The 24,210-nt window shown below is 42.4% G+C and overlaps 1 protein-coding gene across 3 annotated transcripts in view; it reads left to right on the forward strand.

Moving 5' to 3' along the window:
• LOC147032844 (dual specificity protein phosphatase CDC14AB-like) overlaps nucleotides 1–24,210 on the forward strand; it is a 166,066-nt gene that overhangs the window by 131,453 nt on the left and 10,403 nt on the right. For all 3 annotated transcript variants that reach the window (XM_085870753.1, XM_085870752.1, XM_085870754.1), the window contains 3 exons: nucleotides 14,443–14,590; nucleotides 18,844–18,982; nucleotides 19,452–19,596. In XM_085870753.1, the coding sequence (XP_085726879.1) occupies nucleotides 14,443–14,590; nucleotides 18,844–18,982; nucleotides 19,452–19,596 (432 nt within the window). The remainder of the gene's footprint in view (nucleotides 1–14,442; nucleotides 14,591–18,843; nucleotides 18,983–19,451; nucleotides 19,597–24,210) is intronic.

The following is a 24,210-nucleotide window of genomic DNA, read 5'->3' on the forward strand; positions in this document are numbered from 1 at the left end:
TTGCTCTCTCGCTCTCTCGCTCTCTCGCTCTCTCGCTCTCTCGCTCTCTCGCTCTCTCGCTCTCTCGCTCTCTCGCTCTCTCGCTCTCTCGCTCTCTCGCTCTCTCGCTCTCTCGCTCTCTGCAGCTGACTCCGCTTGCCTGGCTCTTTCATGAGCAGATCTATCAGCAGTTCGCTGTTGCCGTGCGCGTGCAGTTCAAGAATTCAAATAACAGGAGGAGAATGTGTATGTTTAAAAAGTAAACGAATACGAACATTTTGTATTTCAAAAAACCCTAGCGTTTTTAACCATGAATCCTTTTGTTACGATTAATACGCCGGCGCACTATTCGAAAGGCTTTTTTTTAATGGGAATTATTTTTTTTTAATACATATTATTTTTAAAAATATTTTTTTTTCATTTTTATGGAGAGCCACTTTGCGCATCCTGGAGCTGAATGTTAGTTCTATATATGTGTAAAGTTTCATCAAGATCGGTTCACTGGTCTTGGAGCTTATTCGTTACAAAAAAAACACACGGACAGACAGAAGGACTGCCATTTATATAGTAGATATATTTGCCTGGTGTTGGCTTAATGGTTAGGGTAGCTAGCTTGGGATCCTAGGATTGAGTTTGAGTCCCGTTGGCTGCTGAATTAACACCAGGTGGGGTTGACTCAGCCTGTCATCCTCCTGAGGTTGGCAAAATGAGTACCAGTGTATTGGTAAAAGGGGCACAGCATCAGTGGCGCAGCTGTGTTCCAAGAAATGGTTGGAGTGGCGACCCGTCCAGATTGTGCCAAATAGCCAAGATAAAACTGCTTCGGCAGTTCCAATGCTCTGTTCAAGAGTTTGGTCTACAAACGAAAACATAATGTGTATATATATATGTATATATATATATATATATATATATATATATATATGTATATATATATATATATATATATATATGTATATATATATATATATATATATATATATATATATATATATACACATATATATGTATGTATGTAGTCATAATCTGATTTACAAACCTCTGATTTATGAACTTTCAATCTTAAGAGCTAAATTTTTTGAGACCAAAAAGTCGATTTATGACCTCAAATCGCGACATTACAAACTTTTGTTCAACTTCAGTCAACTAAGTTTTCAACGCCGAATTCAAAACACGACCTCATGATCTTTTGATCAAAAATTTTGATTGTGCAATTTAAAATAAACACGTATCTTGCTACAAAACGGCACAGCGGCACTTGCTTACCTCCAGGATGATGACGTCAGAGAATCTCAAAAAGTTGTGGACAGATTCAGATGAAATTTGATGGACAGTTTCGGTGTGTGACAAGGACGAACTGATTTGATTATGGTGAACATCCAGATCCGGATCCAGTCACTACATTTTGTAAGTGATTCTTCACCATTGAGAGATGGGGCAAAAACGAAAAACACGATATCTCAAAAAGTTATTGACTGATTCTGGCAAAACTTGGTGGACAGGCTGGGTATGTGACAATGATGAATTGATTCGATTTTGGTTAAGATCCCAATTCAGATCTTGATATGAGAATTTTTAAAGTGATCCTTCACCATTGAGAAATGGGGCCAAAAATTATATACAGCATGATATTTAAAAAATATATTGGTCCAAATATGTTCTCCTGGATCCGGCATTATGTGGCAGAGGTATGTGCTCGACCGAGTGAAAAAATATTGGCACCTTGCACATTTATGAAATAACTCACAATTTTCTCTAAAAAATAAGTTGAAATTGACACAAGTATTTGTTCTTCACAATTCTTTATTTCACTGTTGATATTACAGACTTTTGTTTTTTACTGAGAACTTAATATATCCTTTCAAATCAGAAAATAAAAACAAATGGCATTGACAAAATTATTGACACCCTCGACTTAATATTTGGTAGCACAGCCTGTGGACAAAATATCTGTAGTCAAGCACTTCCTCCAGCCATGAATGAGCTTCCAACACCTCTCCACTGACAGTTTGGCCCACTCTTCTTGTTCAAACTGCTCCGGTTCCACCAGATTTGAAGGGTGCCTTCTCCCAACTGCTGTTTTCAGATCTCCCCACAGGTGTTCAATGGGATTTAGATCTGGCTCATTGCTGGCCACTTCAGAACATTCCAGCGTTTTCCTTTGACCCATTCCTAGGTGCTTTGTGAAGTGTGTTTGGGTCATTGTCCTGCTGCAAGACCCGTGGCCTTCGGCAGAAACCCAGTACTGTACATACTGTTGCAAATTCGTACCCGCCAGCGTGCGAACGACCGCGTGTAGCCAAAAGCGGCCACCTCGCCCACCAGAACGGACAATTCAGTCATGACCCTCCGGGAACGACCGCCCGGAGCCAGTCACGGGTGGGGGTTCAACCTCACCACAACTCAGTCCGCATTCTACCCGCGCGAAATAGGGTCCGATCGCCGAATGGTCGATTTACCAAAGTACTCGCGCGAGCAGCGTACTGAGGAGTTGTACCACGCCACAGGTCGACTCTGGACACGAACCGCTTAAGCGGCTCGTTCCGCACTACAGGGATAACTGAGCGGAGTTATCGTCGACCTTGACGGTTCCAATTATTTACCAGCCGTTTTAACCCCACTATCAATCCCTTACGTGATGCAAGATGGAGATTCAATAAAAGGAAGGAGACGAAGCAAAGTGGGAAACAGTTCAACGAGCAATGCACATTTATTACGGAAACACGGAAGGCACGTATATTACAGTCAAGACAAAATGCAACAAATAACAGTCAAGACAAAAGCAATACAACCGAATAAAAGCACAATTATTTGGAACACTTATACAGTTCTACTTGTCGGGACTCGGCGCCACATCACTCATTCCAAAAAGAAAAGGAAAGAAAGCCACCCTCACAGGCAAGGAGGCAGACAGGTCCATGGACCAAATGTACGTGGATCCTGGAGGAGCAGCCAGGTCCATGAGACCGAGAAGGTCTTACCCGCGTCCTCGTGACGCGATGGCGGGCAAGCCGCAATGTCTGCGCAGCTGCGCCCCGACTCCGTGCCCCTGGCGTGGTCGGCGAGCCCTCTCCGGCGTGCAGTTTGGTTGGCACCACATTTAGGGTGGGGGAGGAACCGGGGCCCCCTGGCACTATCTCAGCGCGGATGGGGGGGGGGGAATTGCTGATGCTCAGGGAGAGGGGAATGGCTGGCTGGCTTGGATCCCGCGACTAGACGGCACCAACGACGAGACGAGCGACCCCCACACCGCAACCTCGATGCCGACCGCCGTATTCACTCGACTCAAACTCTAACTCTTCACTCGCCCCGACCAGCCGCCTTCACTCGCCCCGACCAGCCACCTTCACTCGACTCGAACTCGAACTCTTCACTCGCCCCGACCAGCCGCGCGAGTCACCTTGTGCTCGCGTCTTTATAGACCGGAAGAGGAGCCTTTATGCAAATTTCAGGATCAAAACGCGATTGGAGGCGGGGCCACGCCACCCTCTGTTCAGCCATTGGTGCGGCAAAAAGGTGGCGTGAACCTCTTTTGATCCAAATTCCTCTCGTAAAGAATCCACGTTCATCGCGCTTGGAGGCGGGGCCATACCGTCCGACGCTCGCCCATTGTACGGAGAAAAAGGGGGCGTGAAGCCTTTTTGATCCGAATTTCTCCCTGAGAGGAACGCATTCGTACCCGCGGCTCGACGCGTTCGGCACCAATCGCCGAACGGGCCCGAGACAGCACGACGTTTGGTGTTGACTGGTGGTGTGGTCGATGGCAGTAGAAGGAGATAGGCGAAGGTGGTGGGGGGTTTGCTGTGGTGGTTTGGTGGTTGGCGGGAATCGTTTGGGAATGGCGGTGAAGCGATGTTTGCGGGATAGAGTTGTGAAGGTAAAGGTAGTGGCTGTTTGCGTTGTTGGCGGCTTAATGGTCCAAAATAACAATAGAGAAAGAAAAATGGCTAACTCAAAGCGTCGCAGCCCGGATGAATCGCACATATTCCCTCTATACAACGGGTTTGGGCTAACTACACATGAACTTACCAATATATCTCATCTGAGGACTCTTTATGGTGTAATGCGAATTTCCACAACCGTAACAATACTTTATAGACGATCTAACATTCTCAATTAAAATGGAACGTACTTTGTAGAAATATGTGTGGGCTGTTGCTGTCACTGACTTCTTGATAATATTCCACTGTTAACCACACCAATATGATTGGCTTTCGACCAAATGTGTCCATTTGATTGACAGTCGTAAACACCTCCATTAGGTTGATTGACAGTCGTAGTCCGGCCCACCCCTCTGATCTCTTCCAATTCCTTTGCAAAGGAAGGCAGTTTTGCATACTTTTCGTGGAATTATTTTGAGCTATTAAAATTACGATAGTCAAGGATGCTGCACTAAGTAAAACTTGAAGATGATTATTCATCCCCTCCCACTTTCACCAGAGGCGACTATGGGTTTACCGTCCGTCCGTCCGTCCATCCCACCTTGGTTTTTCAGATTTTTTTCCGCATACCCTTTAACATATTCAACTTAAACTTGGTACATGGCTTTATTATGCAATAGGTTACAAAACAAGTTCGAGTTTCAGGGCGTTTCATCAATTTTGGTTCACGAAAAAATATTTTCACGAAAAAAATAAGTGACCACTATATTCGTTATTGTTGTGTGTCTGTCTGTCTGTCTGTCTGTCTGTCCCGAGCATAGCTCTGTGGGTTTTGATCCGATCCTGACAAAATTTTGGTGGGAGGTTTATATCATGATCTCATTGTGTTTTCCCAAAAATGGGCGTGGTGCGCCCATAAAAAACGTGTTTTTACGGGGTAGCCGATTTCAATTTGCATCTTCTCCTTGGTGGTTTGTCGAATCTGACAGGGGTTTCGGTATTTGGTTAGCCCAATGGTACCTGCATAGCCCCACGGAGCTCGATTTTTCATTTTCGTCCCAAGGTCACGAACTTAGAAAATTGCGAATTTTGCCATGAAAAATTTTCTTCTCCGAGGGGTTTTTCGAATCTGGCAGGGGTTTCGGTATTTGGTTAGCCCAATGGCACCTGCATAGCCCCACGGAGCTCGATTTTTTTTTTTTTCATTTTCGTCCCAAGGTCAAGGTCACAAGGTCACCAACTTCGAAAATTTCGAATTTTGACATAAAAATCATATGACCGCCCAAACTTTGAGAGCTAGGATGACTATTTTTTATGCATAATCTTGAGGTCATTCCCCACCTAAAGTCTTGAAACCATTTTGCTCTATCTCGAACACCTTGACCGTGGCGCCCCCTTCAAGTTTGTTCTTACGCTGATTTCATCAAAGTATGGATAATCCGAGGAGTGTGAAATGCCATATAGCCTAGATGACGTTATATTGTTCCTGCAATGTTCCAGAGGAAGTTTTGCACCAAAGGTCATAATCCTTGACCTTTGACCTTTGAAGGTCACAAAGGTGAAATTTTCAAAGTTGTAGGAATCGAACAGGGTTTTCGACCTTCTTCGACGAACTAACTCCAATAAGCTATTGCACGTATCCTGTTTCCTTATTTTAATGTCCACAACATTGTTTTGTGACCTATAAAGGTTATGCAAAGGTAAAATTTTGAAAGTTGTTGAACGAAACCGGGTTTTCGACATTTTGCAGCTAATAACCTGTCACTCGTACCACATCATGTTGATCATTTTTATAACTTGGTCAAACATTATCACATTGTCTCATCCTTGACTTCTGAAACGATATACATCGTCAAATACCGCTCGTGAAACATCGTCGTCTTCAGACTTGTTTCTTCCTATCATTATTATTATCATTATTATTAACAAAAGATTGGCCAGCTTTGACCGATGTTGGGTTTTTTTTATATTTTTGCCATGGTCTGGAGTACTGAAAAGTGATCCCTTCCTCGATAATAAACTGGACAGACCAGGCAGGCTCTCATATGTTTCCTAAGCGACTTTTTTCGAGAAGATACTTCAACTTTAATTTTGTTTTTGAGGGTGGGACCGACATTTTTTTCTGTGCCATCCTGACATCGAGAGTGCTGGTACACTTTCTGATACAATATAGATACATCGCAGCATCGATTTGAAGAGATTGTGAGGGGGAGGGGTGGATGGCGTTTGATAGGGAGAACAGGTTTATTTGTGTGAAAAGGAAACGCCACTGTATTGGAATCCATGATGTTACATGTTTGGCTTGGGAGCTTGTTTGATGCATGTGAGTTAACTGTTAGGGTAAGCCCACAAATTTATCGTGTGTGTGTGTGTGTGTGTGTTGTTTACACACCTGCTTCCTTTTCTCCCCTGGACTTACTCAGCCTCCCCTCCCCAGCTCTGTGGAGATGCTTGAGCTGACCTCCATCAGCTCGTGGCCCGTGGAACTATTTTCGCCGCACAAGGCTATACAGGACACCACCCTGTATATGGCAATGTAAAGAAATGGGCGCACTGGCACCTCCATCAGAACCAAGGACTGTTAAGTTAAGTGCGAGCCTAGTAAAGTGAAGCGAAGCATTTTGACGTCATTTCGGCTTGGTTAAGTTAAATTGAGCATGGTGCTTTGAGTGAAGCACACACAGCCAGTCGTTTCTTGCCTTGCAACAGGCTGTCTTGTTGCTCGCTGCCAGCTGGTTTGTGCCTTCGTATCTATCACAAAGACTCAATACTTGTTCCACACCACCAGCCAGTTTTTGCCTTCGTATCAATCGCAAAGACGATATATCTTTGCGCAGGGGGATTCCACTCCACCAGCTGATTTATGCCTTCGCGTTGACAAGTTGACAGCGTGGACGATAAGCAGGCAATACATCACCATCTCCCCAACCCCCCTCCCCCCAATCTCCTTGTATCCTTCCTACTTGAGGTTTAGTTATTGTATTTGTTTCCATCTTCTCTGCCCTATACCCTCTCTGTGTAAACTAGGCTTGCAGCAGTGGATGGAGTAAAATTTGTATCATATCTGTCTTGTTAGATAGAGCCCTTGTGAACTGTACCTTTGTAAAGAAACATTAACTTGTACAGTACATGCATTTGTTGTTGCTGTTTGGCTGTTATTAACCTTCGCCATCTTCGAAAATGGATGGAGGTTAATGTTTTCACCCCTTTCTGTTTGTTTGTTTGTTTGTGAACAGTATTACGGAAAAACTCCTCGACGGATTTCGACGAAACTTGGTGGGGGGGGAGGGGTGGGTTAGGTATGGTCCAAGGATCATGGCATTAAATTTTGGACTTGGTCTCCCCCCCCCAAAAAAAAAATTGAGAAAAATTTTTTTTTTTGCATTTCTACATGTTTTAATTGATTTCCAACCCCCCCCCCAAATATTTAGAGAAATTTTTTTTTTTGCATTTCTACATATTTTAAGTGATTTCCAAACTCCCCCCCAAAAAAAATATTGTTAGAGAAAAAAAAATTTTGCAACTTTTTTTTCAACAAAAGTTCGATTTCTTCTTTTTGCATTTCTACATGTTTTCAGTGATTTCCAACCCCCCCCCCCCCCCAAAAAAAAGGTTGGAGAAAAGAACTATAACTCTCAGCACTGTTGACATCATATTTAATGAATAAGATATAAGGTTCACTTCAGTGACCCAGCAGTATTGGCGGCGGAGGTTTTGCACTCTCCCGAGTGCTCCCCCTCTAGTTAACCTCCGCCATCAAAGATCGATGGAGGTTACTGTTTTCACCCCTTTCTGGTTGTTTGTTTGTTTGTTTGTTTGTTTGTGAACAGTAATATGGAAAAACTCCTTGACGGATTTCGATGAAACTTGGTGGGGGTTTTAGGTCTGGTCCATGGTCATGCCATTAGATTTTGGACTTGGTCCAAAATCCAATATGGCCGCTATGGAGGCCAATTTGAAAAAATGTTTGAATTTTTTTTTTTGCATTTCTACATGTTTTAAGTGATTTCCAACCCCCCCCCCAAAAAAAAATTGTTGGAGAAAAAATTTTTTTGCAACTTTTTTTTCAACAAAATTTCGATTTCTTTTTTTATGCATATTTACATGTTTTAAGTGCTTTCCAACCCCTCCCCCCCAAAAGAAATTGTTAAATAAAAATTAATTTTGCAAATTTTTTTCAACAAAATTTCGATTTTTTTTTGCATTTCTACATGTTATAAGTGATTTCCAACAAAAAAAAACATGCCAAAATTATAATTGCGGCTGATTTTGGAACTTCAGGTGGATATACCCACGTAAAATCAATTTCTGTCTCGAGGAATCTAGTTATGACGAATGAATTGAGTATGTAAAAGTTAAAAGTAAAAGGGACAGTTGCAAACTATAACTCTGTGAGCACTGTTGACGTCAAATTGAATGAATAGGATATCAGGTTCACTTGAGTGACTTAGCAGTATTGGCGACGGAGGTTTTGCGCTCTACCGAGTGCTCCCCCTCTAGTTTATTCCTGTATTCATAAATATTTTTGTGTTAAATATAATGAGTCGAGATTTCTTGTTCGCCACTGCAGATAGCTATGAATAGGATAGCATGGGAAGAAGTCCAGATAATTGGGGAACGGAGAGCATGGAAAGGAAACAGTAACATCAGCCAACTCGGGTTTAGCTGCCCAGAGGCCCCATTCAGGCAGGATTAAGCATGTGTGTGTGTGTGTGTGTGTGTGTGTGTGTGTGCACGTGCACTTTAAAGGTATATGTCGTATTCTATGATTGAATGTGCGTTGAACATTATGAATATAATTATAATAATACACTAAGTTTACACTGTGTGGTTTATCATTGCTTCCCAGCATTGTTTGTACATACTCTATCCTTTTAAACACTGAGACTCAAGCAAGGAAGCAGCACATGCAATTTTTTGAAGTCTTTGGTATATGACTGAGGGGGTTTGAACCATCAACCTCCCAGACTTGGTGCAGACACTCCAACCATTACACCACCGAGTCTGGTACAAGTTAAAAACTTGCCCATAATTGATAAATTAAGAAAAGAAAGAGTACTGTTATGTTGGAGGAGGTACAAATTCTTCCAGTTTCCGGTTCCCTGGTCATGGTCGCTTCTTTTGGTCCATCGAGGAATATGCTTTCAAAAATCTAAATAAGAAAGGTTTTTTTTAAGCCAATATAAGTTTTTAAAAAAAGAAAAAAAAAGTAAGAATCTGCTTCTGCGCTCTGCTGTGACATCCCTCATCGTTCAAACAGGCAGGCTGCAGGCTCTTCCCTCTCTTCAGACCTTGACAAAATCAAAAGATGATCATACACTTGGAATATGTCTTTCGATCCAGACAAATCTCACACTCTCACTATCTCTCTTCAAAAGCACTGTCTGGTTGAGGAAGTTCAGTCATTCAAATTCCTGTTTGAAGAAGTTCAGTCAGCCATGATCTTTCTTGGGCAAATTCCATTTCAAAGTTGGCCTCCATATCCAGCTGCCGACTGGGCATCCTCCGTGGGACAAAGTCCTTCCTTGGCCCACCTGAATTCCTATCCGCCAATAAGGTCTTCTTCTGCATTTTAATGGAGTACTGCTCTCCCATCTGGACTGGCTCCCCTGCCTCACACTTGCTCAGCTTGATGTCGCAGAAACCAAGGCCTCCAAGTTCATTAGAATCCCCCATGATGAAGCTAAGTCGATGGGCCTATCACTTTCCCATCGCAGACAGGTGGCCTCTCTGTCTTCTTCTTCCTCCTTTCTGGTCTTGCACCCTCTGTTTCCTCCATGCTTTGTTCCCCCCCAAGTTTCTGCAGGTTGCACATGGTCCACTATCAACCCCCTTCTGTTGAAACTACCTAAATCCAGGATCACTGCTCACTTCCACTCATTCGTTCCTCTTTTTTCCTGCCTGTGGAACAAACTTCCACATCCTCTTCAATCTTATCATCTCCTCCAGGATTCCCACCATCTCAGATCATCAGGTCAGGTCAGGTATGGGAGCATGCGCCGGGACAGTGCGCCGCTACGTCCACTTTCCGTGGGTAATCCATGGGCTTCCGTCAGGCCATCCCCCAGGCAGATGATTGGCCCATCCCTATCTCCTTGAGATGCCAATCGACCTGCTGCAACTACGAGACACGTCAATCCGTTGGCCTCCTCCACTCATGAGGTTCCCTCACTGAGAAAATCTGGTGAGCAGGATCAGTGTCAGGAAAACGAGCCACATGTCCATACAGCCGCAGATGACACTCATGGACTATACAGGTAACAAATCTCATCTGAATCTCTCTCAGGAACCACTCGTTGGACACAAAGTCTGACCAGCGATAGCCAAGGATTCTCCAAAGAGACCTGGTACCGAAGGAGTGATTATCTCCATCTCAGATCGCTGGTCAGAGTCCAAGTCTCGCATCCGTAGAACAAGACTGGAAACACAAAATACCTGAAGACTCCCCAATCCAAAACCATGATCTTTTCTACCCTCACGAACACCCCCAACCCACCACTCCACCGAAGCCCTCCTAAATTTCCATTTTTACCCCCTCCTTCCAACCCATGCATCCTTTCCTGCTCCCCCACTCTTCCCCACACCCATTGTTTGCCAAAGTGAGGGAGTTTGTCATCATAATCCCACACACCACAAAAAGAGTTGGATTTATGGATTCTAAGGGTGAAGAGACAAATACAGACATCAGGACCTGGATGGCAATGATGATTAAAAGGCACGAAGAAAGACAGCATTATGTGAACACAATGATGGATGAGGCACAAGTTCATGAGTCATCCAGAGATGGAGAGAAGGGTGAAATATGTTTGGAAGCAAGTATGTGGGAAGATTGAACATTTTAAAACTGCCATGTAAAAAGGTTTACATTGATGGGAATGGGGGAAGAAGAAGAGGAAGAAGATGAAGGCTTTTTTTTTTAATTGTCTTTTTTTTTTTTAAACATTTTTGTTAATTGGTGTTAAACAGGAGGTATGAGGGAGGAATTAAAGTGAGGGTGGTGGATAATGGAACAGAGATAATTGGAGACATGTGGGTGTGGTAAACAGTTTTGGGGGGCGGGGGGGGGGAATAAAAAAGATCAGACTAAAACTATCCGAGCCTGAGACGGAGGATCAAAATAAGTATAACGAGCATGAAATAGTACCCAAGAGAGCCCTCAAAACAATCGACACAAATAGCGAACCTAAAATTTATGGCAGTTCAGACAAATCCAGAACAATATTTTTTGTATCGAGTCGAGACTCGTGGAAGAGCTAGTGCTAGTACACTGGATCAGAACACAACAGGACAAAAGGAACGGTTAAGAGAGGGGGAAAACACCAACAGCAGAGTTAAATGCCAAGATAGAGGCACACTTGGACAAACAATGGGTGTGGGAAGGAATGGCAGAGAGGAGAGGATGCATGGGGTGGACAAGACTGGTACAGAAAAACTCTCAGGAGGGAAACTGGAAATTTGGAAAGAGAAGGGATTGGGATGGGCTGGGGTTAACGAGGGCAGAAAAGATCATGGTTTTTAATTGGGGATTATTTAAGATGGTGGTGGACATCTGTCTTAAAGACCTGGAGGGAAGAATGAGATTGTGGAAGTTGGTTCCACAGTTGGGGAAAAAGAGGAACGAATGAGTGGACGTGAGCAGTGATCCTGGATTTAGGTAGTTTCACCAGAAGGGGGTTGATGTTAGACCATGTGCGCCCTGCAGAAACATGGGGGGAACAAAGCACGGAAAAAGCAGAGGGTGCAAGACCAGAAAGGAGGTGGGACACGACAGAGAGACCACCTGTCTGCGATGGGAAAGTGATAGTCCCATCGACTTAGCTTCATCATGGGGGATTCTAATGAACTTGGAGGCCTTGGTTTCTGTGGCATCAAGCTGAGCAAGTGTGAGGCAGGGAAGTCAGTCCAGAGGGGAGAGCAGTGCTTTATCAAGATGTGGATGAATTTCTTGAAAGTGGATTAGAGTTCAGGTGTGCCAAGGAAGGGCTTTGTGTGATGGAGGATGTCCAGTCAGTGGCTGTCTTTGGAGGCCAACTTTGAAATGTGCCTTGCCCATGAAAGATCGTGGCTGATAGTGAAACCCAGGAGTTTGAGTGACTGAACTTCCTCTCGAGTCGAGAGGATTGTTATTAAAGTAGGTGGTGGTTGGAGGGGGAGTTTGCCAGGCAGTCTTTTTGGGGAGAGATATTGAGAGTGTGAAATTTGTCAGGATTGAAAGACATATTCCGTGTTTGACCGGCTTGTGATTTTGTCAATGTCTGAAGAGAGGAAACGGGCTACAGCTTGCCTGTTTGAAAAATGAGGGATGTCATGGCAGAGAGTCATCAAGTCATCAAGCAACGAGATAAAGGGGATTTTCCAGGGAGTCGGAGAGATCATTTATGAAGATCAGGAATAGGATTGCGCCCAGAACACTGCCTTGAGCCACTGCAGCCATGGCAAGGAGAGGAGGTGAAAGGACTCCGTTGAGTGCCACACGTTGGTTACGAGAGTAGAGGAAGTCAGTAAGCCATGTGTGAAGTTGGGCTTGGATGGCAGAGAGTTTGGAGAGCAAGGTTGGATGTCAGACTGTATAGAAAGCACGATACAGTCCGACATCCCCGTTTTCCACTCGCTCGGGAAGTTTTCCACTTCAACATGGTTTCCTTTACTTTGGCTATTCATAAAAAAGACATTGCTTTGACACTACAGGGAAGCGTTAGCAGACCCTGTCGACATAGTACATTGCCTCGAAGATAATAAAATTGGCTCTTTTTTTCACTTTGGTTCTTGCTTTAGTTACACTTAAAAATAAGCAGCAGCCATCCATATATCATATTGAAAAATATGGAAGAATAATAACAAAAATACTTAAACGCATGGTGACTGTGCAGGGAGCAATGAAATGTTAATACAGTTCTGTATAATAATTGCGGTTCATAATCATGCTACTGTAATCCCCAGACCTAACTTCCCCACCCCCTTCCCTGAATCCACCATGGACACAATAAGCCAACCCCTCACTCCCCACCCCCTAAAAAACCAAATCCATACCTCATTTTTATTCTCCTCTTCATCAAATACATTGTGAACAACTGAGCTACTTGACAAATTTTAACCCTTAAATATGTTGGTTGCTCCTCTGCATTGGCAAGCAAGTGAACATTGCAATGTTCTTGTTGCTTACAGCATGTTGATATTGCATGAGTACATACTGTACTTGACTCGCACTAATGTGGGATTGATCACCTTCATTATGAAGGTTTCATTAAAAAAAATATATATTATTTTTGATGTTTGTGCCTGGTTTTGCAATGTATCCTACTTAATACAATAATACAATTGCACTCATATTTTCCATAACTGTATACCTCCTTTCTTCTAGTTTCCAACTTTGCAAGCACATTGTCATGGAGTCGTTTTTTCAATGCTAAAAATAGCACTGCAGATGACAGCAGCGACCAACTTGGCATTGTGAATAATCCCACAGTGTATGTCCTGTTGGTTAGTTGTTTTCTCAAACTTGTATTTTATTTCACAGCTTGAATTGGTAAATGTAGCACTGACAGGTTTTATAATCTAGCATACGTAACTACTATCTCAGAATACGTTTTCCATTTTCTCAAATGTCTTCAAGAAAAAGGCTTTAATCATTCACTATTTGCACTTTATTGAGATAATTTGCCCATATCCAATCATTTTAGTGCGATGTGGTTGATCGTGGTGCCTAAAGTTTGATGTCCCTTGAAAGAGGGCATAATTTGCTTTGCAATCTATATCAAGTTGGCAAAGACGACGTTCTTGTTGTTACTTTGCGTGTCAAAATATGCAGGTATTAAAGGCGTTTAAAAAATAAAAATTAAAAAAAGTGACGAATCTTGTCGAGTCTCCTCCATAGATGTGCTGACTTGAACGGCACTCAGAAGAGCGCATACCTCCGCCAGGCTAAACACTTTACGTTTTTTATCCCACTGATGGGCCAGATCTCCATCCAGACCTGAACCAAAGTCTGTTCAGCTTATTCTTATCATCTCCCCACCTCATCCACCAAGTTTCATCCAATCTATTTACAATCATCCATGCATGTACAAATTAATCCATATATTTTGAGATATCGTGCTATATATTGTTTTTGGCCCTGTCTCTCAATGGGGAAGAATCGCTTTGAGAAGCTTAGGATCCAAATCCAGATCTTCACCAAAATCTTATCAATTCATCCTTGTCACACACCCAGCCTGTCCACCAAGTTTCGTCTGAATGCGTCCATAACTTTTTGAGATGTCATGTTCACAGACCAACATACATACAGACAGACAACAGGGGTGAAAACATAACCTCCATCCAACTTCAGTGGTGAACATAATTAATTTGTTTCTCCAAAGGTATTATGTCTTGTTTAGTTTTGAGTTTTGAATGCCATCTGACTGCTTTTTATGGTTTTCATTATTCAATCATGGCAGTCTCGAATTGAAATTCTATATGACGGGTTGAAAAGTATTTGCGAATGTGATATCCTTCCACTCTTTGCTGATTTGATTTCAGTGTGGGGTAAAGACACGACATTATAATGTGAATGATATCGGTATTCCCGATCACATCCCGGCAGATGTATGATGCACGCAGATTCACAGATGCAGGAATCGCTCATCACGACCTGTTCTTCCCTGATGGAAGTGTGCCAAGCCTGGAGATAGTGCGCAAGTTCAACGACATCTGCGAGAGCACACAAGGTGCTGTAGCTGTGCATTGCAAAGGTAAGTGCATGTGGAATGCATATGTACAATAAATGTTTGTTTCTCTCCTATTTTTCACCTCTGTTCCGCACTTCAAAACTCTCTCTCCCCTCTACCCACAAAACTAAACGTCTTGCTTTAGATTGCACATTCCCTTCTCCATTCCTTACTCTGTACCCCCAACGCTTCCTGTAAATTCCACGCACCACCTCTTTCACCCTTTAATCGTTTTTAATTCACTGTCTGCCACCCTACACCATCCCATCATATCCTCTACTTACTCTATTGTCCATATATTTTTTGTCAAACTCGATTCATTTATGCTTTTTCAAATTGTTACCTTTCCTTCTTCCTACCATGTATGTGCTCCTTTGTGTTACAAAAATAGTGATGACATTGTTCTTTTGAACGCTGTTTAATAGCAGATGTCACACTTTTCCGCTATTTCTTCCAGCAGTATGACAGCGTAGCATAACATCTAAGCCAGCCAGATAACAAAGGGAATTTAAGTGTTTATATACTGCTGTGCAAAAGTCTTGGACACATTCATGAGCTACAATATATGGATGTGTTGAGCATCAACAATTTACTCAAAGGCTCCACTTGTGGTTTGTACTATTATAACAACGTTGCCTGTTATTAATACAGCTTAGTTTGGGTGAGAAGAAACAAAGCTTGTCATTTAGCAATGTTGAATTCACATTGATCAGAATCTTCAATAACTTGTGATCACAACAACTCAAAGTAAACTATACATGAGCAGCTAATATGATGTATTGTAGGAGCTAATCCATCACATTTACCAATCAAATCAAATTGATTACTCCTCGTCAGATGTTCATCGTCATTAACATCAGGTGTTCCTCTTTACACATCCACAAAGCTGAAAGCCCACTTTTCATTCTGCAAAAAAATATTTATCAGGATTAAATGTTAACTTGAAACGAAATGGCAATGTCAGTGAAAGATCACAATGGAATTGTGTTTCTGCATAAAGAAAGAAAAACATTGAGTGAACTAGCTCGCATCACTCGATTAAACATCGCCTGCAATTGACAAACCCAGGGCTGGAAGACCCAAAAAGCTTGCTAACAAGGATGAACAATACTTGAAGAAAATATCCTTAATGAAGAGAAAGAAGCCAAGCATTGAATTGACAACAGAACTTGCAGAAGAAGGCTGAGGTGTCATTGTCCATCTATAAACAGTACGAAGGTCACTTTTGAAATCAGGACTTAAACAATGTGTTGAGTAAGAAACCCTTCGTTAAGAAAGGGGAACAACACTAAAAGGCTAAAATATGTAAAATAACACAGAAATTGGACAGAATGATGGTCAAATATGTTTTGGACAAACGAGTGAAAGTTTCAGTTTTTTGGATCGACACGAAAACAGTATATGGGATGATGAAAAATTGAAACTTGTAAAGATCCTTTCTTGAAGCCAACAATTAAGCATGGAGGAGGTTCAATTCAAGCGTAGGGGTGCATATCCTCAAGTGGTGTTAGAAAATTGATGGAATATTGACTGCAGCAAGGTACAAACACATTTAAATCCACCATGCTATACCCAGCGGTGTAAGACTTGTTAATGGTCCAAACTTCATCTTACAGTAAGGTAATGATCCAAAACATTCAACTGGGCTCATTAAAACTTATTTGCAAAAGAAAGAGGAAGATGGAGTCTTTAAATCCAGATATCTCAATACCACTGAAGCTGTGTAGGATTATTTGGATGTAGAAAAGATTTTAAAAAATTCCCAGAAACTTAGATGAAGCTTGCAATCCCATTCCACAAGAGTTGAATACAAAATTTTATGAAGTTACCTGAGAACAATTTCAATGGTTTTGAAGGAAAATTATGGACCTACTCACTATTATTCTATATCAAAGTATGTTGTGTATAAATTTGTTCATGTGAATTAGATTTTATTTTTCATCAAGGTGTATTTGCATTGAACATGAAGTTCTCGTTTCCTTCTGCATCAGAGTAGAAAAATGCAAAATGTTGCACATTATTGTATATGCACTAGCAGAGAATTTCAATGCAGATTTTCCATAAAATTCTTAGTAGTGAAAAACTAACAGGGATGGTTGGGTGGTGGGGAGGGGTTAGTATGAGGGAGTGGGGGTGGGGGAGCATGGGGAAGAGGGGGCCTTGCAAACAAACATGAAGGTGTGTCCATCTTTGTGACAGTTGGTAGGACAAGAAGTCTCATTTCTCAAAACAAAGACTTTTTGAGAAGTGATCATTCGGCGTCGTATAAATAAGTCGGTGACCATTGGTGAAGTTTTATTTTCTCTCTCCCCTCCCTTCCCCTTAAAAAAGCTGATTTTATACATGCATTGTATCTGAACATTTGAAATCATGCAAACACTCCTTTTACAATAATTGAACAGCTTTTTAAAAAATGTGTTCCGGATTTCTATGATACACTATTGACCTCCTTTAATCAACCCTTATTTCCATGTGAGTGCAAGAGCATGATCTTCCCAAGAAGAAGTTAGTTCAGTAAACTTCTGAAAGTTTAGCATCAAGTTGTACATGTAATCCTTATTGCTGATGATGGGTACTTTCAGTCTTTATCAGTCACTTTAGTCAAAACACGTGGTCATGCACATATCAGGCAGTGGACATACATGTAGACATAGACAATCTTTGACAACAGGCTTGTATCAGACCAAAAAAAAAACAACAAAAACACAAAGGGTAATGTTTTCGGTTGTGTCCATAATACTCCGAAGTGAAGTCCAAAATGAAGGCACGTTGGTCCGGTTTGTTGCCTTCCTGTTGGTGGGACGCGTACATATACAGCATGTTGCTTATAGAGAGTATATGATACTTTATCCACGTTTTAAAATGCTCTCATTCTTCATAACCAAGAAATAGGAAGTTTGTTCAAGGTATGATTTGGCCTGTTGTGATGAAATCTATGAACAGAAATGAAGAATGTCAGGATTGTACTTTTAAAACAAGCAAGTTGGCAGATTTGCCAAGTTTTGAAGCAGTCAAGTTATTTTGCCAAATTATTGTCAGACCAGATCAGATCTGTGACTTGCTATAGGTGCCATGTAAACCTGTACTGACCTGTTTCATGGTCGGGTTGGTGGTGACGAAACCAACTCACCCACCAGGTTTCCTGGTGAGGAAGGTGTATAGATATGGACACCCAGCAGGATTAAAAACTAAACCTGTCAAAGGGCTGAGGAGCTCCTTGTGAGCCAACGGACATCTGTTTCTGCAGACATCCTATTCCAATTTAGGTTACCTTTTTCTCAAAGGTTGGTGGCAGGATTTGTACTCCATCCACCGTAAAACACTTAATTCTGCAAAACATATTAAAAACGCAGAGAAAACAGAAAACAGAGAGATTCACTTACCTTGGCAGTGATAGTCATGTCTCTGGATGTCATGAGCCAGAGGTCAGTGGATGTCTGGGTTGGGCCTGGTAAGTTATGGATTCACTGGATCTTGGGGTGTGGTGCTGTTGTGATGGAGACTTAACTGCTTTGGTACCAGGTCTCTTCGGAGAATCCTTGGCTATCGCTGGTCAGACTTTGGCTAACGAGTGGTTTCTGAGAAAGACTCGGATGAGAGTTGTTAACTGTGTAGTCCGTGAGCGTCATCTTTGAATGTATGGGCATGTCGCTCGTTTTCTGACGCTGATCCTGCTTGCCAGATTTTCTCAGTGAGGAAGCCTCGTGAGTGGAGGAGGCCAATGGGCCGACCACGTGCCTCGTGGTTGCAGCAGGTTGATTGGCATCTCAAGGAGATAGGGATGGGCCAGGCATCTGCTTGGTGGATGGCCAGATGGAGGCCCCTGGAGTACTGGCGGAAAGTGGATGCAGTGATGTGCTGCTCCTGTGCATGCTCCCATTCCTGATCTAACCTACAGCTGCACTCATGGGCTGAAATTTCCCTGTTTTCTGATGAACTTTTCAAATTAACCTGAAATAAGAGATGGATTACAAACAATGTCGGTATAGTTGTCGAACATCAGGCTGGGCCAGCCGGTTAGTGAAAAAAAGACAAGCCGAAATCCTTCCCCAGCCAACCCCACAATAATGTAGGAATAATTATTGTCCTTAAATAACAACAATGTTGGTATAGTTACTGACATGGAGCTGGAGGCTGTGGTTGCATTTCCTGTAAACTTTTAACGAGTATTAACTTTCATTTTAGCTAGACGACAACAGTAAAGGAAGGCAAATTGTGTGATTTGAAGGTGTTTCACAATCAACTAACTTCATTTGTGTGATTTCCTCACCCCACAGCGGGCCTAGGTCGTACAGGGACCCTTATAGCCTGCTACCTGATGAAACACCACAGTTTCTCAGCTGCACAAGCCATTTCCTGGATTCGGATATGCCGTCCTGGTTCCATTATTGGTCCACAACAACACTTTCTTGAAGAGTATGCTTCTAATATCTTTTTTTTTAAATCTTTTTTGACGACTTCATGCTCTTGTGTTGTGCTTGTAATGCCTTTCTTGCATTCACCTTTGATCATTGTGGTATGAATTTTTATTATATCTTGTAGGCATTCTGTGAAAAAGACAGCAAAAGGTATGATGCATTACAGCATCTCTCTCTCTCTCTCTCTCTCTCTCTCTCTCTCTCTCTCTCTCTCTCTCTCTCTCTCTCTCTCTCTCTCTCTCTCTCTCTTTCTCTTTCTCTCTCTTTCTCTCTCTTTCTTTCTCTCTTTCTCTCTTTCTCTCTCTTTCTTTCTCTCTCTCTTTCTCTCTTTCTCTCTTTCTCTCTTTCTCTCTTTCTCTCTTTCTCTCTTTCTCTCTTTCTCTCTTTCTCTCTTTCTCTCTTTCTCTCTTTCTCTCTTTCTCTCTTTCTCTCTTTCTCTCTCTCTCCCCCTTTCTCCCTATCATCAGGAAACAGGCAAGCTTGTGGGCACAGGGAGAGTTGCATCGCAGCAAGTGTAAAATGCTAAGAAGAATGAAGGTGACACCTTACACCAGCAAGGATGAGACAACTTCTCGATCTACATTGCACGATTCAGGCAGTCAAATTGAAGATGTGAGTTCTCCATTCTACTTTTATTGGGATAAAATATCTGTATATAATTAGCCTAATATGTATGTGTTTCATTGCAAACATTGGTTGGACAGCTCGGCTGACTCCACCCACAATTGAAGTCTGACTCCATCCCAGAAAGATATATCGTACGTCTGCCATTTTGCTGCACCGTAAGGCCCCTGGGGTAGGCCCAGGCTTCAAGGGAGAAGAGGGAGGAGTGAGTAGAGAGAGCTAGGAGGGGGTGAGGAAGGGGGGGGTGAGGTGAGAGAGAGCGGCGGAGAGAGGGCAAGAGCGGCAGAGAGAGGGATGGGTGAGGGATTCTGGCAGATGTAATGTCCAGTTTAATAGCTATCTGAGAGTCAGCACACACATTGATTAATCACCCTGCCTGTGAAACATCAGGATGACAGTTTATAGCCGGTCAGGATTCAAACCCAGGCTGGATAGCTTGGTGCGAGCATGCATACCTCTCGGCTATTTTGCTGTAATGTGGCGATTCATTGCTTTGAAACAACTGAAAACATTTTTTGCTCATTGCAATCATCAAATTTATTTTGCCTTCATAACTCCGGAGATGTTAAGCACTCCAGTGAAAAGGTTGAAGACATTTTTTATATGCATCTGTATATGCCAAAGTGATGTGTCATATAATGAAGGAAGATTGTACAAAATGGGAAATGTGATGTAAAATAAAATTGCACATTATCAGCGAGCCAGCCATTACCTGACGCACCATCCAAGGCACTGCACGGCTAAACTCAGGCGAATGGGCCCTAAACTTTGTTCAAGTCAATCGATATATTCAGTGACAGGGTGAATATTGTAGAGCACTCGCCAAGTAGCTTAAGCACTCAAGCAAGCACTCCAATGAAACGGTTTATCAGGAACGGCTGGTTTGGCAAGCGATTAGCGATCGCCAATGAGTTATATAAACACTATGCACCTGAAGATACCCAGAATGTCAAGCGATGTCCAAATTGGACAAATGAACACTCTTTTAGCAGTCGGAACTACTGTTGAAGTCAATAAAGAAGTTTAAATTTTGAAATCTGGCTGAGATTAAAAGATTCTCGAGGTTATGGCATTTGCGGAAATGAAATACAGCCACGAACAATGGTGTCTCCGGGCGTTTATAAGCATTGCAATGTATCCAGCAGGTCGTAGGTATGATAATCAGGCGTTTGATGATATGAGTGAAGAAAGTGAAAAACAAAACTTTATCATTAAGAAACTGCTGCAGCCTGTTCTAAGTCAAGGCATTGTTTGTTGATCAGGCCAAAACAATGGCAAATTGAGATCCCAGTGAGGGACAATGGGGTGAATAAATTAAGATGAGCCTTGATAAAGGATAATTAAATAAGGCTGTTAATTATCCTCAAAGGGGTGTTTAAATTAACCCAAACACCTAATTTTCACTCATGCACTTCCTTGGAGTTTTTGTTTTTTTGTATACATTGTCGAGGCTCCTAAGAGAGCTAACATACAACACACAACGGGGGCAGGAGATAAGAGGGGCGGGAGAGGGAAGGACAAAACAGTGGGAACAGAGACATGAGGAGATATGTGGAAGGGAGAGGGGTGGGGTTGGGAACACGGGGTATACAAGATGGTCATTACAGGGACTTTCAGGAAGGAAAGCAGGGAATTTGAAGGAGGTGGGTTTGGGGTGGATTAACGGGGCTGAGAAGAGATCGAAGAATTGGATGGTGGGCGATTAAAAAGTGGTGGTGAACAGCTGTTTTGAAGGCCTCGAATGAAGAATGGTATTTAGGAGAGTGTGGGAGTTTATTCCAAAGGCGGGAAAAAAGAGGAATGAAAGAGTGAAGGTGAGCAGTGATTCATGATTTTGGCAGTTTCACCAGAAGGGGGTTCACAGAGACAGAACAGGGGGTCGAGACCGGATAGGAGACTGTGGAAGACAGAACGACCACCGACCTGCCTGCGGTGAGAGAGCGAGGCCCAAAGACTCAGTCTCACCACGGGAGATACCAATGATCCTAAATGCCTTGGTTTCCACAACGTGAAGCTGAGAAAGGTGAGAGGCAGGAGCACCAGCCCAGAGGGGAGAGCAGTTCTCCATCAGGCTGCGGACGAAAGATTTGTATATGGTCAGGAGGTTAGGTGGGCTGAGGAAGGACTTTTCACGACGGAGGATGACCAGTCGGCGACTGGCTTTGGAGGCCAGGTTGGAAATGTGAATTATTTGCAGAGTTTCCCGAGTATGCATGCAAAGTTTGGGGCTGTTAGGTTTCATGGTTTCAAAACATTCAAAGGAGTTATGGAGGAGACAGGCAGACTGACACACATTGACATTTATTATTATAGATGTACATAAGCAATAACCATGTTTTGGCTTCATTACATAACCAGAGTTGTTTTTTCCGAGGCATCAATCGATCAAACCAGCGTTCTGTGCCTATACACCGCCTACATTTGTTTTATCATTATTTTGGAAGCAATCGAGCCTGTCCTTATGCAGGTTATTACACACGTATTATAATATCTGGTATTAAACACCGTATTTTTGTGCATTTTTCATTAATGCCGAAAGCACATCAAAAACATCCAGCATAACTTTTCAACCCATTCATGTTAACATTCTCATTTTGATCCCTTTCCGTTCCCCATTCCCTTATTGCAAATAATTAATGGGAAGCAATCCATAACTTTGTGTGTTGTAATCCTGTGTTGTGTTGAGTTTTGTGCGCCCGTCATTTTGACGGGCTTTTCCCAGAATAGTAGCAAGTAAATAACTTCATTATCTTATTCCAATAAAATTTTTTTTTTCATCTTCCCATTTACCTCTTCTTGTTTTTTTCTTTCCCTCTCCTCTTTATCCCATCCTCTTTTTCTTTTTCTTTGTTCAAGGAAATCAGACACAGGTGGAGGCCATTCAGCCCATCATGCCTGCGTGAACACCATACTAATTTATCAACACAAGATCCAAATAAGAAAATGCAAAAAAAAAATTTGATCTATTTATTTTAAGTTTTTGTATTTTTTTTCTTCTTCCCCTTGGAGGAGGGGGCATGGGCTTGGTTAAAAAGCACACCACATCAACCACACAACCCTCTTGATGAGACCCCACCACCAACAGCACTCCGTACACATGCACACAATCACACATCAATGCTCAAACTACCTAAAAGTCCTGTCAACATCCCCATACCCCTCTATCTTCATAACTTCCAGGTACCAATCTAATTCTAATTTAAACTTATCGACTGTTTCTGCTGCCAATACCTTTCCAGGGAGGCCATTCCATGCATTAACTACTCTCTGAGTAAAAGTCCCCTCCCTTGCGACCGTCTTAACTCTCCTCCCCTTTACTCTCAGGCTGTGACCACTAGTCCTATCACTGTCTACTCTGTTGAATAATTCATCTGCACTTATTTTATCTCTACTTTTCATTATCTTAAACATCTCTATCATATCTCCTTGTAACCGCCTCCTTTCTAGTGTATAAAGCCCTGTTTCCTTCAGCCATTCCTCATAGCTAAGTCCAGCTCGGCCCAGAATCAATCCGGTCGCCCTGCGCTGAACCCTCTCTATGGCATCTATGTCCTTCTTGAATTGTGGTGACCAAAACTGCACACAATATTCTAAATGTGGCCTCACTAAATTCCGAAACAATGTTTTACCACCTCTTGATTTATAATTGACCCCCCCCCCCCGAGTACAGCCTAAAACCCTATTTGCTTTACCTATAGCTACCTGGCATTGTGCTGCCTGCTTACCTCCCACATCGATTACCACCCCCAGATACTTCTCCTGTGTGACCCGCTTCAAAATTACCCCTTGCATCCTGTAATCTCTATTTTCATTGTACTTTCTCATCCCCAACACCTTACGCTTGCTCACGTTAAATTACATCTGACAATCTTTTGCCCAATCTATGCGAGTATCAATACTTTCCTGAATCTGATCAACACCCCCTCTGCTTTCTATCTATATATTACTAAAACTCTCATCTTGTATGGATGTATGTTCCCGAAATACAACCAAAATGGTACACGATAGCACAAAAATTTTAGGGCCACCTGACTCACCATGCTTCTGTGGTGTGCAGTATCAAGTTTCATTCAAATCGAGCAACGGAAAAAATTAAAAAATCAATTCCCGATTCAGTCAAGTACTCTTCGGGAGAATTTGATCAATGCAGACAACCTCAGCGGTAGCATTCGCTGGAGCTATCTTCTTTTTTTTTTTCCTTGAAATGATTTATTTTTAAATCTCAAACATTAAGTATCGACAAAGAACGATTTATTTTTAAGCATAAAATAAACATCGCCATTTTGATCTAATACTTCCGTGTTCATTAATAAATAAAATTGTTGAAATGAATGCGAGGGAAAAACCTTTGGAGTGTAGGCTTTATTTCACTTGATTGAAGCCGATTCTACAGACACATAAAGGAATACATGTGCAGCGAGGAATAAATGTGCAACAAGGAATACATGTGCAGTTGATCACCGCAAAATAAATCAGCAATTAGCCAGCATAAGCACGGAGTCCGGTTTTCTCTCAATTCTCACCATTCAACGAGCAACAAGTGAACCACCGCCGTAAATGACAATGCCCCAGGGACAATCCCACCGACCGCGCGGCATCACT

Source organism: Eptatretus burgeri, chromosome 2 (genome assembly GCF_056783735.1).
Source record: "Eptatretus burgeri isolate ZD-2024b chromosome 2, Ebu_testis_v1, whole genome shotgun sequence".
Lineage (NCBI taxonomy): Eukaryota > Metazoa > Chordata > Myxini > Myxiniformes > Myxinidae > Eptatretus > Eptatretus burgeri.